The 18,824-nt window shown below is 44.1% G+C and overlaps 1 protein-coding gene across 2 annotated transcripts; it reads right to left on the bottom strand.

The window, feature by feature from the left end:
- Positions 1 to 1,020: 1,020 nt before the first annotated feature.
- NELFB (negative elongation factor complex member B) lies at positions 1,021 to 16,014 on the bottom strand. Of its 2 annotated transcripts, XM_037880035.2 has the most exons (13): positions 15,783 to 16,014; positions 13,994 to 14,157; positions 13,713 to 13,812; positions 12,801 to 13,031; positions 11,393 to 11,578; positions 9,716 to 9,828; positions 9,023 to 9,125; positions 7,647 to 7,742; positions 5,324 to 5,466; positions 3,311 to 3,417; positions 2,515 to 2,656; positions 1,816 to 1,924; positions 1,021 to 1,547 (listed from the first exon to the last, which is right to left on the bottom strand). In XM_037880035.2, the coding sequence occupies exons 1-13, from the start codon at positions 15,882 to 15,884 to the stop codon at positions 1,410 to 1,412; spliced, it is 1,734 nt and encodes a 577-aa protein (XP_037735963.1). In that variant the 5' UTR covers positions 15,885 to 16,014; the 3' UTR covers positions 1,021 to 1,409. The 2 variants fall into 2 exon arrangements, with proteins under 2 accessions (XP_037735963.1, XP_037735962.1); XM_037880034.2 differs by lacking the exon at positions 15,783 to 16,014 and having other exon boundaries at positions 13,944 to 14,081.
- Positions 16,015 to 18,824: the final 2,810 nt, after the last annotated feature.

Raw genomic sequence — 18,824 nt, 5'->3', positions numbered from 1 at the left:
TAGCCTCCAAGGGGCCAGCCCACATATCTGCGTTCCATTGCTCCACTTCAGCGGCAGGCAGCCAGAGCCCCCTCGACCAATGAGGCAAGAGATGGCAAATGGCAGGTTGGCCAGTAAGGAGCCTCAAGGGTCCCGCAGTTGGCCAGGGGCTGTACTGGACTAGACGACCTCTTGATGGCCCTTCCAGTCCTACGATTCTGTGGTCTTTGGACCATCGGGAGTATCAAGCGCTGCTCACTTTGGACTGGGGACCTCAGTCACCTGCTGGCAGCAACTCAACACATCTGCCCCGTTCCTACTAATGTCCTGAGTTTCCAGGTCCCAGTGATGGCCCCAGTAGATGCTGCCACAGCATCAGGGCAGCATCATGTGAGGATGAAGGGGAGTGACCTTGTGGACGCTCTTCAGTACAAAGCGAGCCAACCAGCCTGAGCTAGGGAGATGGGTACAAATATTGAGGGGAGATGTGAGAGTGATGGGAGGTGCAGCCTGCCTGTGACTCTGGGTTCTGAGAAGCCCCCCTTGGGACCAGACCCCATGTGGCCAGAAATCCTGGGGCTCCACAAAAAGCATGCCTTTAAATTGAAACTCCTGATCTTTTCCAACCCTCTCCTCTCCTTCCTACCGGGGCTGCTGTCCAAGGTCCGGGACGGCTGCCAATTACCAATTGCCGTGAAATAAACTGGGGATCAGGTTGGTGAACAGCCAACCCCTGACATCAGAAGCAGGTGCCTAACTTGTCAGGTGCACTGCAACTATGTCACCCCCTATGTCTAAGGGCGATCCATAAACCCAAAGAGGGAGCTGTAATTAGGCCCTGCCCTGGCTGTCCTGCTCTCATGGGGATTGGCCAATAGGTATGCACAGCACTTGTCTCCATGAGGTCACAGGGAAGCAGCAGTTTTGAACAATATATAAAATCTGCAGCCTTGTTCCCTTTTGTTGAGAACCATCTCTCAGCTTTAAAGACCCAAAGAAGCAAGCTGGGGGCAAAGAGAGAAACTGCTCAGACTTCAAGGGTTTGTCCCTCTGCCTGATTACACAACCAGGTTTTTACTGCCCCAGAAAATTGTAAGACTAAAAATGCAAGAAGATACAGAGTTTAAAAATAAGACTTGTCTTTTGAAAAAAATTATACAAGCTGGGTAGATCCACAAGAAGCCACCTATCTATCCTTAGGCAAAGTAAACCTATGCAACACACTGCATACTGAGCCTTCTAGCCAGCAAGAGACAGTGCTCAAGGACAAACTGCAGTGTCTGACAATGTCCTGCTTCTGCAAAAGGTTCAGTGGCTTTAGGTAAGTTTCCAGCATGGTAGCCAGAGACACTTAGCAGTACATTGAAACGCCTCCACTCTGCAGGACGCAAAGGTTAGTTTCTCTTATCTCAGAGCCCCGCTCATGTGGCTCAGAGCGAGGCTGGGGTGGGCACTGTGGGCAAAGTCAGTTCCATGGATGGAGTTTCAGCCACCGGGGCTGGACTGGGTTTGCGAAGCTCCAGTTTCTCGCTGAGCTGGTTATAAAGATCCTTCACAGCTTCGCCGCTCTATGGAATGAGCATTGGGAAAACAAACAAACGAAAGAAGAGTCACACTTCATTCTAGCTGTTACTAGCTGGAACACTAAGTACTAGGACTACTGGGAGTGTTTCAACACAGAGGAAAGTGGGAAGAGTAAGTCATGATATAATTAAGTCAATACTCCAGACACTCTGAAAGCTGCTAGTCTAAACAGAACATAAGCCCTGGTAAGCAGCTTCAGGGAATGCAGCTGCCTTCATCTGCAATTACTTTTCCTTTTGTGACCCTTCTTACCTGCTTGGTAGGTTCCAAAGCCTTCTGGAGTGATTCAAATTTGGTAGGTGCCACTTTGTGATGCAGGTGAAGTAGCAATCTTAGCACGTGTCTATGGACGTTCTCTTTTCTGTAAAGAGCAATGTAAAGTGGTGAAACCAATGTACAGAACACAACCACACGTTAGAGAGAAAGTTACAGCAACAACATCAGAGCAGTGCCTCGGTGTTCAAACACTGGGAGTTTTGTTCTCAATCATCAAAAATACTTAAGTTGTAAAGGAATTGCTTGCATGCTACAGGATGTTATGCTTCTATAGGCTTGCCAGGAATTAATACAAGCATTTAGAACTACTAACAGGTTATTTATGTGCACTTATAAATTAGAGAGCTGAAGTTAAATCTAACGTTTAAAGCAGAAATTCGATCTGCTACTGCACTGTAAGGAGGATGTTGCCCCACTGCACCTTCTGTCTCTGAATAACAATTTAGGGTTTGTGTAATCATTTATAATCAACACTTTCTCTTTTCAGCGATTTTATTGCTACAGAATTGGTTGCAAAATCTAAACATATAAAAAACCACCGCAACAGCTATCATAGTCTTTCCAGTGTGAGCTAAGTGAAGAGTCTGCAGACAGGCTAAACAATAGCTCAGAGAGGTGTGAACTGTCCCATTCATCTTGTAAATATTGTGCTTTCTGAAGAAGAATGTCAGTTACCTTGAGCAGGCAGTGAGGAAGAACCCATCAAAGAGACTGGTACAGAAGTCCTCCAGCGCAAATTCATCACCCAACAACGTGAGGTTACCGGTGAGCAGGTGCAGGAAAATATCACTGAAGGCTAGGTCACTGAATGTCTCAGCTGCACAACATGAAGGACAATGACTAATAGGCAGGCAAGCATTTGCCTGAAAGCTTTACCATATTAGGAGAAGACGAGCCTGCTGAATAACTTTCTGTGCACTTTTCTGACAGGCCACTGCAGGTGGCTCACTACCCTACCTAGGTATAAAGGGAGGTGGGAAAGAACCCAGGATGTGGGCTGAACAGCCACTGAGGAAGATTTCTGGGAGCAGCTAAGCCTGGGCTAGATTCGCTGTTGTTTCATTGCGAGTTCCTTTTTTGGATAAAGTGGAAAGTTCTGATCCACTGAAACTTTTGGGGACTGTTTAGAGCAGGAAGCTACCAGCTCAGAGAGACAATTTATCTTCTAGTAATATTCCAACCAGCCTACAGCTAATCACATTGCTAGTACAGTGACTTTCATCCAAGGAATTACAAACATTCAAGAATCTTCACAAAACTCCTGCTCGGTAGGAAAACATCACCACTGAACAGGTAAGTAAACTTGTGGGACTTGCAAAGGCTCACACAGTGAATCACTAGCAGACCTGAAACTAGAATCCAAGAATTGTCAACACTAACCACACTCATCCCCATAGCCCTTATATTCCTCCTTCTAGGCCTTCTATATGTGACAAGTGGGTACAAAACATAAGAGGAAAACAAGACTCACCTAGTGCTGGCAGGAGCCTGAGAAAAGCATTCTTGTTCCTCTGTTTAGTTATGTGAAGTATGTAATATAGCCCAACCTCACAGGCTATTCTGTGCTCCTGAAGGAATCTGTTATGGCACAAACAAAGTTTCTTAACCAATAGAACAAGAACCCATATACTAAAGAGGACCTTAAGAAGACAGGATCCACAGCCTGGAAGCCACAGAGTAGGAAGCAGGGAAATGTCTCAATAGCTAACCTGAAGTCTCCTGTGAAGTGGTGGCTAAGAGAAAGTGTTCAGATCTATGAGAGCTGTCTGCTGCCATAGCCCAAAGAAATAATTATTCAACAAACATTGTTACTTTCCAATAATCAACTCTAACTGAACAGTTAATAATAAGAAGGAAGCTTTAGGATCAAGCTAAACACAATGGAAAATCTGATTCTGCTTCGTTTTAAAGTTTCCCAACTCACACACCAATTCTGCTACAAAATAGTTGTGACCGTGATTCTAACTGGATGTGCTATTCTGGGTACGGCCATTCAGACAAGAACAGTACTGGGAATAAGTGTAAGGTCTGAACATAACTGAGCATACAGAGATCCTTTCTGTCTGCTTTGCAAAGAGAAACCCTGAGAAGTTTCCTTTTTTGACCTCCAAACCTTTAGGATTTCAAAGAGAAACTGAAGTCCTCTCATTGCATGTATAGTCATCTTATTTCTAGAGCATTTGAAGGTGCTCATTCTCTTGCTAATAAGTATTGGTGGTCAGTCCAAATGCACGTAAATTCAACAATACCATGAAAGCAGCCACTGTACTCTGCTTATGAAGGACACACAAATGTCTCCTTTATTTGAAAACAGCAATGCAAAAAAACCTTACTCATTTGTTTTGCAAAGACTGACCTGAAATGTCAGAACAAGAAACATTAATGTGATGGTCCACCTCCCTGGGCCAGGCCTATATAAAAATCAACAGTAAGAAATATTGCTCCACCAAGGTTGCTTCAATGTTTTCAAATAGAGAGGACACTGAGAACTTGATGAGAGGATGACACAAGCGCCATTTCCTTGAAAATGAGGGCAAAACAATTTGATGTGCCTAGTTTAAAAACAGTGGTGATGATCAGTCACTCACACCTCCCTAATTCCGTTACTGCTGAGCAGCAGCCATGTTTGTTAGTCACAGAACTATTCTCTTTCTAACCACTATGAAGCCCTGAACTGATCTTCATTCTTCCATGGGTAACCAAAGCTTTAAGTACTATAGCAAACCTCTTGTGCTTTCACTCTAAGGTCTCTTTAACCCATTTATGCACCATCTGGTTTAAGCAGCAGTAGCTCATGGTTAATTAATTTTGGCAATATGTTACACAGCGAAATTTTCTTTTTAATGTCAGCTCTGTTTACAACTGACTCTCCTCAGTAGGGTCCATGTAGAAATAACTCAGGCCAAAGGCACCAAGACAATATTATTTCTATTCTCATAGGCCCTGATTCAGCATAGGCCTAACTTTATAGTCAGTGTGACTACTCGTGTACTTAAAAGTACCCTGCTAAATCAGGTCCTTAGTGTTTTATTCTGTTTCTTGTGCAGTTGACTTTCAATCTGAGCCCTTGATAAAAAGGCCACAGTATTTGAGCTCTCTGACTGGAAACTTCTAAACTGGACAGCACCCTCACTGACTCCAAAGCAGCGCTGCCTCTCTCATACTTCTTGCCAGAGATCCCTTGTGTTCTCTCTATTGATCTATTCAAGATCTGTGGTTTTTCTGGTGTCTTTTTAGTCAAGTGTTCCACTGACAGAGCTACATGAATGGAACTGAAGCCGTGAATTAGTTAGGGTTAATTCTTTTCTCTTAATTGTGCCAGGCTTTTTCTATAGTACAGCTTAGCTACCTAAAACTACATCTATACTACAAATTACTTCAGTGTAACTTACATCACACAGAGGTGTGAATAATGATGTAGTGGGGACATAGCCTAATGCTTTGCTTTGAAAAAGGATCTAATGTATGTAGGTTGATGACATACTTGGTAAAAGCTTCGGGAATGGTGCTGGGGTAGGGAATTGGCCCTTTCTCTTCTGATGGCAGTTTCTGATCTACGTTGAATGTGTAGTCATCCACCACAAAAGACATCAGCATCGGCAAGAACTTGGTGATCAACTCATGTTCCTTAGAGGGGGAAAAAAGCCATTGCAATATAAAAAAAACAAACAGTCTGCATGTATGTAATTTTCCATCCAAGAATCTCAAAGTATTTAGGTAAGCATGTAACATTCCCATCATACAGCTAGAAAAACTAAGGTAAACCATTTACCTATGACCAGACAGCATATCAATGGTAGACAGGAACATAAAACACTGGTATCCAGACACCAAGTCCCTGCTCTAACCACTGACCTCTCTTTTCATGTCCTCCAGTAGAATATAAAGAGTTAATCAGAAAACTATCCTTCACTTTGTACACAAAAAAACTATTGAATGAATTTTTTGCTGTAACAGAATTACCCAGTGATATACACATCTGGTCTAGAGCACCTTATCCTATATTATTGCAAGTGCTGGACACAGAGGGTCTGGGTAAGGACAGAGTAGTATACTAATGAGTACAAGTCATCTTGCTAATTCCCTGAACCAGTATTAATCATTACACACTTAGTCATGCTCCCAGGAGGAGTGCCAGGGGAAAGTTCACACTCATTTCCTCCATTCCCACAGCAGTTGAAAATTACTTATTTTATATCAAATTAAAACAACGGGAAGTGGCAGCGTACGGAACCACCAAAAGTTCATTAAAAATGAAGCAGGTTGTGGAGCTTTCTCCATATAGCACCAACAGGTGAAGAAGGAACCTTTCAATTAAGCTATGAGGTAAGCCCAGGCTCTGTCGAGGGCCATGTAAGTACTTAATCACCTTAGTATCTGACTATTCATGCACAACTACCTCAGGTGCTGAAACAATTTGCATAGTAGGGGGTGCTGAGAGCCACTGAACCAAACTGGAAACCCTGTATGTGATGGAAACCACTTCAAGGCAGGGGGTGCAGCAGCACCCCTAGTTCTAGCACCTATGCAAACACCTATGGAAAACGTACATCATGGAGGTAAACGTGCAGTCAGCTAGCAGTTTATACGGTCAATGCCTCAATCACCCTCCCTGGGAAGAGCTACCCCACTTTGCAGCACAGAACAGAAACCACAGTGGAATTTTTAGAGGTCCTCCCACTGCCCAGTATTGTGGTTAACCTCTCTTCTGTAGATAGCTGAATAGAACTTCTCCCAGAGCTACCAAACCTGTTCAGAGTGCAGGCCAGAGGGAACGTGGCAGGAGGGTCACTTGAGCGATCCAAAATATGCTTCCCAGGGGTGGACTGTGCTACCTCCACACCATCCCTATCACAACACTAGGGAGGCAGAAGTGCTAGCCCCTGAACGACAATGCAATGTGCTGCTATTACACTTCAGGGCCAGCCCCAGCAATACTATTTTCATAGAATCATAGAATATCAGGGTTGGAAGGGACCTCAGGAGGTCATCTAGTCCAACCCCCTGCTCAAAGCAGGACCAATCCCCAATTAAATCATCCCAGCCAGGGCTTTGTCAAGCCTGACCTTAAAAACTTCTAAGGAAGGAGATTCCACCACCTCCCTAGGTAACGCATTCCAGTGTTTCACCACCCTCCTAGTGAAAAAGTTTTTCCTAATATCCAACCTAAACCTCCCCCACTGCAACTTGAGACCATTACTCCTTGTCCTGTCCTCTTCTACCACTGAGAATAGTCTAGAACCATCCTCTCTGGAACCACCTCTCAGGTAGTTGAAAGCAGCTATCAAATCCCCCCTCATTCTTCTCTTCTGCAGACTAAACAATCCCAGTTCCCTCAGCCTCTCCTCATAAGTCATGTGTTCCAGACCCCTAATCATTTTTGTTGCCCTTCGCTGGACTCTCTCCAATTTATCCACATCCTTCTTGTAGTGTGGGGCCCAAAACTGGACACAGTTCACATTCATTCTGATCTCCAGTCTCGCCATCGTGGGCGGAAATCCCGGGAGTTATGAGCCATTGGTGCTGAATTTGTTAGAGGTAAAACTGAGATATAAAGAAGTTAAAGCCCAGATGTTCAAGACTGCAAAAAAAAAAAAAGGGGGGGGGGCGGGATTTCCAAGAGGACCCACTTGTGTACACTCCCAACCTATTGGTGCATGCAAATGCAAGGTGTCATCTGTACAATCAGGACATTTACAAATTCTGCAAGTGCTTATTAGAGGCATTTGGAAAAGGTGACACTGAGGAGTCTTTGAGAGAGGGGAAGACAAAGAAATCAAAGAGGAAATACTCTTCAAGAAGCTTACCATTTTAGGCTCCCTGAAGACTTGGCTGTCAATCATGTCCCAGGCTCCCTGTCCCAGAGACAGCATCCTTAGCAGCAACAAGAGGTCTGGACTTTCCTGGAAATTCAAATTTAATAAAAGTTATGTTCTTCCACAATTCTCTACATGTTGGAGATTTATTTGGAAGTCATTTATATTCAGTGGTTTTCTTGGATTCAGAAGCATTATCCAGAGACATTTGATCACAAATACTCTAGGGGATGTCAATTTCTATGATTTAAATAATGAATTATAGCTCAGAGGGCCCCAAACAGCTGCAAATGCTACAGAACACACCTCAGTGTAACCTTTTACAGTGTGCTTGGAGATATTCAGGCCATCTGATCAGACAATCGGCTAGAGAACTTTCAAAAACAATTTGACATAATAAAGTACAATATGTGGCAGAATGAAACTATACGTGTTTGTCAGTAAATATCCAATACTGAGTGTTTAAAAATGATATTAGCCTTTTTGCAAGCTTGAAAGGATAAAAAGAAATGATTTAATTTGACAATGAAAAAGCAGCGCAAGGGATGAAATATAGGAAGGGTTTATTTTAGATCCTTGTATGGTTCCCATCATAGGATCCGAGTCCTGATCCACTGGGGGCAAAGATTCACGTTCTTGTTGCACAGACTGTGAGTACTCAGTTCATACCAGGGAAACTGAGGATACAAACAGCAGACCGCATTCTAAGTCCTTTCTAGGGCTGAACGGTGATCACTTGCCAGCCAACATTACCGATGTAATTCTGCCTCCCCTGCCAAACAGGGGCAGCCAAACACAGCATTACAGAGAGCGAGTGCCTCACAAAATTAAGTGTATAATCTTCTTCTCCGAGTGGCTGATGTAAATGTAGAGCAACAACTATAATTTTACATTCAGATGGGTCAATAAAGTGTACAAGAAAAATAACTCTCCAGTTACAGCATTCAGCAGGAATTGATTTTATTTTATCCCCCTACCATCAGCAAAGCAAGACACCAAGTTTAGCACAGAGAGTAAAGAATGCTGTAACTGAAGCAGGAATTCAAGTAGACAGAAAGCAGTTGCCTGCAAGTATGCATAATTAGAAGAGCATGTAGCTAGTAGAGAGTGAGAAAAGTTAAGGGGCACTGTCAACTTGGAAAAATCACATTTGTCTGAAAATTGTGTACCTACCATAATTACACGACACCTAAAATTACTACAAAATGTATGTTTTTCCTCTTTTTCAGTTTACCTGTGCATTTGACAGCACACAGTCTCATTGGTTCTCCTGTAATGTCAGTCAGTTTCTCCCTTGCTGTAAAATGCAGTCTCATTATAACCAGAACAGGGCTCATTTGTAATCTGTGCAGGTTTCTCAGACTCACCCTAGGTAAGGTGTCTTGCCCAACCAGCTCTTGCAGATGCCGTATGGTACTCAAAGCTAAGGTGTTAATGGCAAAGGGATCACACAAGATCATTGATAAATCCCTGAAGGGAAATAGAACCACAAATGCATTTTATATATACACTAACAAACCCCATGGCCCAACCACACACCCAGCCATAGACTACCTGCTTCTCAAGAAAGTATTTGTATTGGAAAAAACAACCTTGGTCATGTCCATTTCTTGTTGTTCAACCTGTCCAATCTGAGACACTATACATAGGCTCAATGTATATTTAAAGGAAGACTGCCAGGTTAAAAACCTATGAGGGAAGGAAGACATGCAGCAAAAACTATAATGATAAAACCTAATTGATTATATCAACTGAAATACGTTTCTGCCTTAGATCACTAATTAGATGCTTAAAAGTGGTGAGTCCCGCCTGAAAAAAAAACAACAACCCCTTTAACTTTTATTTTACAGGCCACTGACTAGAGTTACGGTTACTGGGATAGGATACTGAGAATAAACCTGTCGTCTTGCTGACTGCACTAAGAAGGACTGTGTTTGGCAATGATTGGTTTTGTTACTAGACACTTGTGGAGAACTAACAACTGAAGTAATTCTCAGCCATTCTGGATAATGGGAGCAATCCCTGTCAATCCCCCAGTTTCATGAGCCTGAACTGCTCACCCCAGTACTTGTTCTTGTCCTTTCTTCACTCCATCCAGAAATCCTTGCAGCTCTCGAGCTCGCTTGTTATCCACAAACTTCTCCCGAATGCAGGCATCTAAGCACCAGGTGAACTGCAAAGAAAGGAAACGTTGATGACACACTCATGGCAACTCCTCTAAACTAGCATTACAATATATGAATCACCTCAAGGCTTCAAAGTAACACTGTTGGCTCGATATTTAATTAAATACACCTTTAAAGGCATAAGCCTTTCCTCCCGTCCCCAACAGTTGTACAGGAGGCTGCAACATTAGATACACCAAACATAAGTTTTAAGACTCTTGCCGACTTTTCAAAGGCTTCAGATCTAGTGACAAAACAGGTCCTTAATCGGCGAGCCTTTTGCATTAAGCTCCTGCAGGTATTCGAATTATATTCAAATGCCTCCATCAGTGCAACAGAACATGGGTTCATGTGGCAGCATGTGAAGGGGGAAGACAAAGTTTCCCATCCACACAAACAGCATCAACCTCTGACCAGCAGTATCTGCTGCTTGCACAGTCCTGTGTGTGTTGGGAAGTTCTGGAGGGAGTCGGACGTCAGGAGCAGAGGAAGCCCAGCAGACATCCAAACACACAAGATTGCTCTATGAAGCTGCTGTACAGCAGGTTCAACTGGCATCACCTTTTCCTCTCCCACAACAAGCACTGCCTGAAAATTAACACGTACCGTATACCACGTAGTATGTGAACATTTCTCATGGCCATACACGAAGGAGTACATGGTAACTGAGGGGGCAATATCACTTGGTGGTAAAAACATGGGATTGGAAGTCAGATGATCTGGATTTTATTCCTGGCTCTGTCACTGACTTACACTGGAAATTTGGACAAGCCATAACCCCTATATGTTGGTCTCCCCGTCCACATTAAAACCACTTAATCCTCACAACCATGTTGTGGGTCTTGATCAATTCATGTTTCTGAAGTGCATGGAGCCCACTGTGCAGGTGCTAAATATATTTCTCATCACTGGTATCTTTTCTTCAGAAACACACATCGCAGGAGAAATAAACTTTGTAAATAATGTAACCAGGACAGAAGTGTAGAGAATAGAATGTGACTCTGCATTTATAGTGGATGAATGACTTAATTCACATTATAAATGCCAACGCAGTGCTAAATAAGACAGCAAAACTTCTTATATTTTAATAATTATTAATTTTAGCTCTTTATATTTCAAGATCCATAGCACTTCACAAACTAAACTAATGAAATGCAATCACTTCTGGGCAAAGAGTATCAGGTTGTGCATAGGACTGTGCACAACAAGGAGGGGAAGGAAACTTTGTCCAAGAACACTGGGGCAAACCAATGGCATGAACTTTGTTTTTGGCAGCATCCATGTAGGTGAGATGGTACACTGCTTTTTAAGATTTTATACCAAGCACCACAGACAGCATGATGAACAATTTATCTACCATTCAAAGACAAAGGGCTTTGTTAACACTGCTGGGATTTGAACCTGTCATTCCAAGGACTATAAGAATTTCAGTCTTGAGGTTTGAACCACTTTCTATGCCTGAAGATAATATCCCTTCTGGGTTATTGACCTTCAAGGCAGCAGGCACAAATGAGAGCTGCTCAGACTGAAAATTCCGAAGTACTACTTGTGCCTGGTCCATCTATTCATTACCTTGTGACAGGGGTCAACAGTACAGATCTCGCTGATGTCCAGGTCATGCAGCGACATCAGGAGCTCTGCCCGTAGCGTGCAGTAATGGACATTCCTCGTCCGAAGGAACAATGTTCTTAGGAACTGTAGCACCATGTCATATAGCTTCACATTCTTCCCAATCATCTGTGTCAGCTTCTGAACCACCTAAAGCCCAAATGGAAAAACGCACACTTAGTACCAAAAGATTTTCCTACATGACAGCTTTCAAACTATTTCATTATTTGCCCCATCAGTTGTGGAATGCCTGAACTAAAACATACAGCTTTAAAAGACATTTCACACCAGACTTTTTCAGCATTTCTACTCCATTTGTGCTTTAATTGTTTTTTGTCTAGACTTTTGTAATTGCAAGACCTTCTGTTCCCTTTGCTAAACAATCTGACCTGTTATACCATGTATACCAGTAGGAATTACTTTTGCTGTAAAAGTGATCTTAGGGTTTTATACTGCCATCTATCACCATAGTTCCAGAGTGCCCACCACATAAAATCAAAAGTAATAACAAAGTCCCTAGAGACTTCATGGAGCATCTGGCATTCCTCCCTTTTTGGAGTAAAAACACTGCTTAGGGCATAGATTTTGGGTTTCTTTTTGTTTTAAACATTTTAATAAAATGCTTATAGTGGGAGTGTCTAAAAGCCCCACTGCAACAGACACTCTACAATTACATAGGAAGGCACAATCCCTGCCCTGAAGAACTTACAACTGAGTTTAAGACAAGTTAACGAGGTAGTATGCAGCAGGAGGGAAGAGTGGCTGGGGCAAAGGGAACATTAATAAGATCACACTGTCCCATAGGCTAGCTACATATGCAGCTTTTGAGGCTTCTTCCCAATTTTTTGTTGAACTATTACGATTTCCTTCAAAAACAAAATAAAAATGGTAAAACCCCCAAACCCTGATTTAACCGCCAAGGGTGCTTAGATACCGTAACGATGGGCATGGAATTAAATCCCAGATTGATAAACAGAACTGGGGGAAAATATTATTGGCTAAACATTTTGTTTAGCTATTTAAATGTTATTTTAAAAAATCTGCTTAAACAAAAGGATTAACCTATTACTTTATGTCATGAGGTGCTATTCTAATATAACAATACTGAACATTATGTTTATTTGTAACTATTAAATATAAGATTGACCTGTTGATTTGATTAAGAATTGTTTAATGAAAATGAACTAACATTAAATAACTAGCCAAAATATTTAAATAATTTTTTTCAGGTGGTAGCAAAGTTGTAAGGCCAGATGGACACTCAATTATCTGATGATGCTGGCAGTATAGGAACCCAATATGCTCCCTTTTCAAGGCAGAGATTGGAGAATTCCATTCCAAACTTTACTGTAAAAGTTCTCCCTGCTCTTACCTCTCCCTGACGTCTCATTTTTGGAGAGGGACTGAAGAAGTTGTGCAAGACAGAGAGATCACTACTAAAGAGAGTGTTTTCTTTCTCCAGGATGTACTGTTTCAGCAATGGGGACACCTCATCACCAAACAGAGCTTGGTTATCCTGCCAGATCTGGCGCTTCACCTCCACGGCACATGCTTTGTATAAATCCTTATCCGCCATCACTAACTTCAGTTTCTTTTCAGGGACCTGCAAACAACAGTGCAGTGTCAGTAAAGAGTTTAGGGGTTCACCTACCTGACTGTTAAAATGGTAGGTAGTTGACTATAAGGCAGATCTAAATCACAACCTTGCATTGGCCAGTAACATCCACAACCAGTGCAATTAAAACCCAAGGCAACAGCAGAGACCCTTCTTTCATGACCCTGCCCCTTCAATACCACCCTGGTTTTAAAAGTATTTAGCTTCTTAGAGAAAGCATCACATTAGCACTAGTACAGGTTTTGAAGCTATTACATTAAAGATGCAGTAGTGCCTTAAATGAAGAGTTGTTTCCTTTTAAGTACCCTTTTCCAGAAATATTGCCCCTTTTTGAAATCTAGCTGCATCCTTAAAATACTTGCCATATAAATCAGTTCTGGAAAAGTCCCCTACCACTGAGCTCAAACTATTTTTGGGAAGGATGGGGGGGACGTGCACATTTTAAAAATAGAAGAACAAACTTCTCTCTCTAAATTAGTGTGTACTTTATGAAATATGAAAATATGAAATGCTTTTTGAACTACATTAAATTAACTGATATGAGAATCAAACAAAGCATAAGCCAAATTATCTACCAGTGAATGATAAATTGACTGAAGATTTTGCAAACGTGGCATACAGCCCAGCTAACAGCAGAGAATGAAAGGGGCTGTAACCAAGAGATTTTACCTTGGGCAGGTGTTTCATGACACACATCACCACAGGCTGTATAGATGGCATCTTGACCAAGGAAAAGCTTTTCTCCAGCAGATCCTCCAGCTTTTTGTATCTGGAAACATGCAAGCAAGAAAAGTTGCCAGGTAAAGTTTTCAAAACTCCTGAGTGACTCTTTAGGGTCCTAAGCGCTTAAGTCACTTTTGAAAAAGTGCTTAAGTCACTTAAGCTTTTTGAAAACTTTACCTGCCATGATTAATTTTGAAATTAATTTCTAATGATGATCAGTAACACACCTTTCCTCAACCTTTCCTTCTGAGGCAATGGCTGAAACTCTCTCTAGCAATTTCTCTCTCAGCTCATCAAATACAGACTGATGAAATTCCAGCCTAGGAGTACCATGGAGGTCCAAGAATGGCAGAGCAGACTGGAGAGAGGGCAGAAGGACTCCATTTTCTGTCTAGCAAAACAAACACCATACAGAGTTATAAGTTTGGATTAAACACAAATTCTTGCTGGCAATAAATAACAAGAGAGAGTACTAAAATGACTTATGTTAAGAAAAAGTAAGCACTCAGCTCAATTTAAATGGTCATTATTGAGTAAGAAACAATATAACATTTTTAAAAAAGTCCTTAGTTATGTTACTAGCACTAGCATAATACTATTAATGATGAAATAACTTAAAAGTCTAGTACACTTTTCATCACTGATGCCATTTATTTACTTTTTAACTCAACGAGGTCAATGAAGACAGACTAGCAAGTTTCCTTTTCTAGTTCTCATGCAATAGTGCAACACTGGAATGTGGACACACTAGCACAACAGAGTCCTTGTCCATCCCTCTGACTCCTAGGCACGGGTAGTAAACAGTGCAGAGGACTGTTTATTTGTTTAAAAAGTATTGCTCCATTAAAATGTATCCATTTGTATACAAAAACATTCACAAGGTTTTTTTTTTATTTTAATTATCCTTAAATCTGGGGCATGAAGTACCTACAATGTTTCTCTAATCGTTCAACAATCTACCAGGACTTTTAAAACGTATGCATTTGGCTAGCTTATGCTAAACTCCATTAACCCAATTTTATGATCTAAATATATAAACTGCCACTGCTGAAATATACCAAAGCTTTACTAAATGCCCAATGCCCCAATCCTAAAAACACTGAAGCATTGTGTAACTACACATGCAATAGTTCCATGAAGTTTTAGAGATGCCACGTAACATACACAGTCAGCTTTCATTTGTATTACAGAAAATTACATTGCAGAGGTGAAAAGATACTACAGAGCGCCAGTGTGTTAAGAGCCAAGAGTAACCAAAGCTTCCTTTTCACATTTCATCCTGTGTTAAGCTGCAAAAAACAAAACCTGAAAGCTACTCTCACAACTGTCAAATCCTGTTCAATTGGGAGAGAGACTCCCTTCATTTTAAAAGCTGCTTTTTAAGATTCTCCTTGCGATGGGGACCTCCAACGTTTGTCTCAATTATGACATTAAAAAAAATATCCTGGATCTATTTTAAAATCCCTCATTGAAGTTGTCCCACAACTTGTCTGCTAGATCTGGCCGGAGAGCAAACGAGGCTGCAGTACAACAGGAGGATGATCGAAGGTGAAAAAGTTAAGCCCATGTCAGCAGCAGGCAGAGGCCGGGATCAGAAACAACTAGAGGTGTCAGAGGACAAGACCCTGCGGCCATCGGACACGATGGATGTCACGGCACCCGCAACCCTTTTTACCGAGGAGTTATCAGCTCCGACCCCCCCCTCCGCCCCCCAAGTCCTGGGACCTAGGCCCCGAGTCCGCGCTGACCCACCTCAGACGGGCCTGCGCGCGGAGGCGACGGGGCTCGGGCTGAACACGGAGCCGGAGCCCGGGCTCCGCGTGCCGCGCAGACGGCCCCGAACGACCCCACCGGGGCGGGAGGCCGCCTGAGACCCAGCTGGGCCAACTGAGAGCTCCGGCCACCCGACCCCTGCTGGGGCAGAGCAACGCCAGCCCCGGGGAGCCCCCAGCCGGGGATGCCTCCCCCCGGGGTCGTCGCCCCCGCAGCCCCTGCACCCCGGGCCGCGCTCCCCACCTGGAACTGCTCGATGGCCTTGAGCGGCTCGGTGCAGTTGGTCAGCGTCTCCTTCAGGTCCTCCCCATTGGCCACCCCCAGCTCCTGCAGCCCCGCGAACATGGCGGCGGCCTCGGCGGGCCCAGCCGGGTCGGCCCCCCGCGCTAGTGCCCGTAGGGTCGGCCCGGTCCGTCCCGCTGTCGCCCCCCAGCCCTGTCGGGTCCGACGCTGTCCCCGTCCCCCCCGGAAACTGCTCCTCGGCGCGCAGGTTCCGGGCTGCGGCGGATGGGGCTGGGAGCCGGCTCAGCCTTGCCGCAGGCCTGCGGGGGGCCCTTGAGCACCCAGGGCTCTCACGGCCCGTTCCCCGTAGACCCCCAGGGTGCTGCCTGCTCCCCTGGCTATAGAGACCCCAGAGCCTTCCTGCCTCCTCCCCTCCAGCCCCCTGCCATGCTGTCCTCACCAAGTGCCCTTCAGTCCTTCTCCGCACCTGTCCTGGATGTTGCTGGCCACGTCACAGGCTTCGGCTTCCACCCCAACCCTTTCATGTGTAAACCTGTCTCTTTGTGTAACTCCTCTCACGGCGTGAAGACCTCTCGTCTCAAGGCCTGTGGACACTGAACGTGCCATCGCTGGACTGCCCAGGCTTCTGCCCTGTACGGCGCACCCTTGGGTTTTCAGTCTCAGCGGCACATGGGTGGTGGGGGGCACTCGCCCTGCATGGGATGGGGGGGGGGCGAATTCCTCCTTGTGGGCTGAAGAAGCCACCCCCCCGCCACGTCCCTGCTGGGCACGCTCCAAGTGCAGCACTAGTGTAGTAGGGACCAGCCCAAGTCAGGCTGGGGTTGACTGCCGAGGAGGAAGGAGGCACCTTGCAGGCTCCAGCCTGGGCGCAGCTGGAACCCTGACCGCGGAAGCCAGTGGCACCAAGACCCAGACAGATGCCCAGGTCCCTATGGGTGCCCAATAGGGATTAGAGTCACTGGGACCCGTGTGTGCCGGGAAGCCTAGAGACCCAGATGCTGCCCCAAATACTGCTCTGAGAGACATGGTAGGAAGTGGCTGGGGGGACTAGCTATAGCCCTGTGGGAAGTTGCCGTGTTTCAGTTGGAGCCCTGATGACTCAGTGGCGGAGCACTCTACCACTGTTAGGGTCTTGGGCCGGGACCTGGTGGAGCAGGTTAGACCCCTACCCTGGCTACCATGCAGGTAAGGGCAGACCCTTTGGCTGCTAGGCCTCCCTGCCCTGTGAGTTAGAGCAGCCCCTTTGGCTCTGGCCACTAGGCCTCTCGCCCTGTGGGTAAAGGCAACCATATCAAGTCTTACCCCATTAGGTCTTCTAGCTCTGAGGACAAGGGCAGCTGAATTGACTGACCACTGGCCATACTGTCCCAGAGGCAAAGACAACTATATTGACATTAGCTGCCCTGAGGTAGAGAGTGGCTTGGAGGATGGGGTGCACTCATCTTGCACTGGATGGGGTTCCCCCACCCTGTCACAATATGCTTGTCAAATGCACCACCTGAGTTATTTCAGTCTTCCAGCATCCCCAAATCTCATGTTAAAGCTTGCCATCTTCCATGGCCCAGCTGCCAAGGTTCTTGAACTGGTCAGTCTGATTTAGTCTCACTCCATTAATCTCTACATCCAGTTTTCTGCCTCACACAACCTCAGTCTTAATCATACTCATTTTCATCCCTTGCCAGCTTAGCTGGTCATACCGCTAGTTTACTATTACCTCTAGAACTTCATTTGAGGATGCCATTATTGCTATGTCATCTGCATATAGCAGCTTCTCACCTTTCCCCACTGGGATTTTCCTGTGGACATAGTCCATCAATATGATAACCAGCAGCAGAATTAGGGCTGGCTCCTGGTCCAGGCTGATCTCTGGTTCAGTCTGACTTTCATTTCAAATGGATGTTTAATTCCAAAAAATATTTGGGTCACTGTTTTAGGTGATCTGTATAGGGCATTCACCATAGTTATTAAAATTTCAGTCACTCCATATTTCCTCAGCCCTGATGTGAACATCCTTCTGTCCACTTTATTGTATGCCTTTTCTTGGTCTATAAAAGCCCAGAAGCTATCCTGTTGGTGTGACAGTCTGTACCCCTACATGTGCCCCTTTTAATAGGACTATGATAAATCTTTTACAAAGTATGCCTTGTGAGGTATAATTTAAAAACTCATAATTTGCTGATCACCATTGTCCTGGTAAAATATGTGTGGCAACATTGTATGTAAAGTTATAAGATTCTACTGTATGATAGTACTGAAAACAGCAACAAACCAGTTCCCCAGAGACAAAAGGCTAGCCAATGCCTCAGCCAGGTATCCATAAAATCAAGTGGACTATCACCTGGTTCATTGGCCATTCTTTGGCAGGAAGATTTGTGCAAAGATTTACATTTTGACAAAGAAACAGCTGAGGATTCCCATCCAACAGATTTATCCTGAACCTCGGTTGGAGATGACCCTCAACAAGAAGGAAAAATATAAGAAGGAAGAACAAAGCTCCCAAATCATCTCTCCCTTCATCTCTACTTACAGCGTCGACAATACTTGAAGGACAAAGGAAGCATCATTGGACTGGGGAGGGATACTGGCTGAAAGGACTTCAGCCAGGAAGACTGCTGCAATGTGGTAAGAGAGATCTTTGCTTTGAATTCACTTAGTTGATTAAGTTAGGTATTCGTTGTGATTTACTTTGTATTTATTTGTAACCAATTATGACTTGTATGCCTCATTACTTGTAGTCATTTAAAATCTCTTTTGTAGTTAATAAACTTGTTTTATCGGGCACCATGTTGGCAACTCTGCCCTAAATGGGGTTGTCTCATTTAAGAGATGCTCAAAGTATTGTGTCTACTTCTTCTTGACCTGTTCAGGTGTTACTAGCAGTCTCCCCCTGATCATCAGCTCAGGGAACTGGTGGATAAGGTCCCATGGCAAGAAAATCTAAGAGGTAAAGGAGTTCAGGAGAGCTGGCAGTTTCTCAAGGAGATGTTAAGCACAAAACTGCCAACTATTCCAATGCAAAGGAAATGTAGGAAGAATAGTGAG

Source organism: Chelonia mydas, chromosome 16, assembly GCF_015237465.2.
Source record: "Chelonia mydas isolate rCheMyd1 chromosome 16, rCheMyd1.pri.v2, whole genome shotgun sequence".
Taxonomy (NCBI): domain Eukaryota; kingdom Metazoa; phylum Chordata; order Testudines; family Cheloniidae; genus Chelonia; species Chelonia mydas.
The sequence above is the reverse complement of the archived record's forward strand: the minus strand, read 5'-3'. Positions and strand labels throughout refer to the sequence as shown.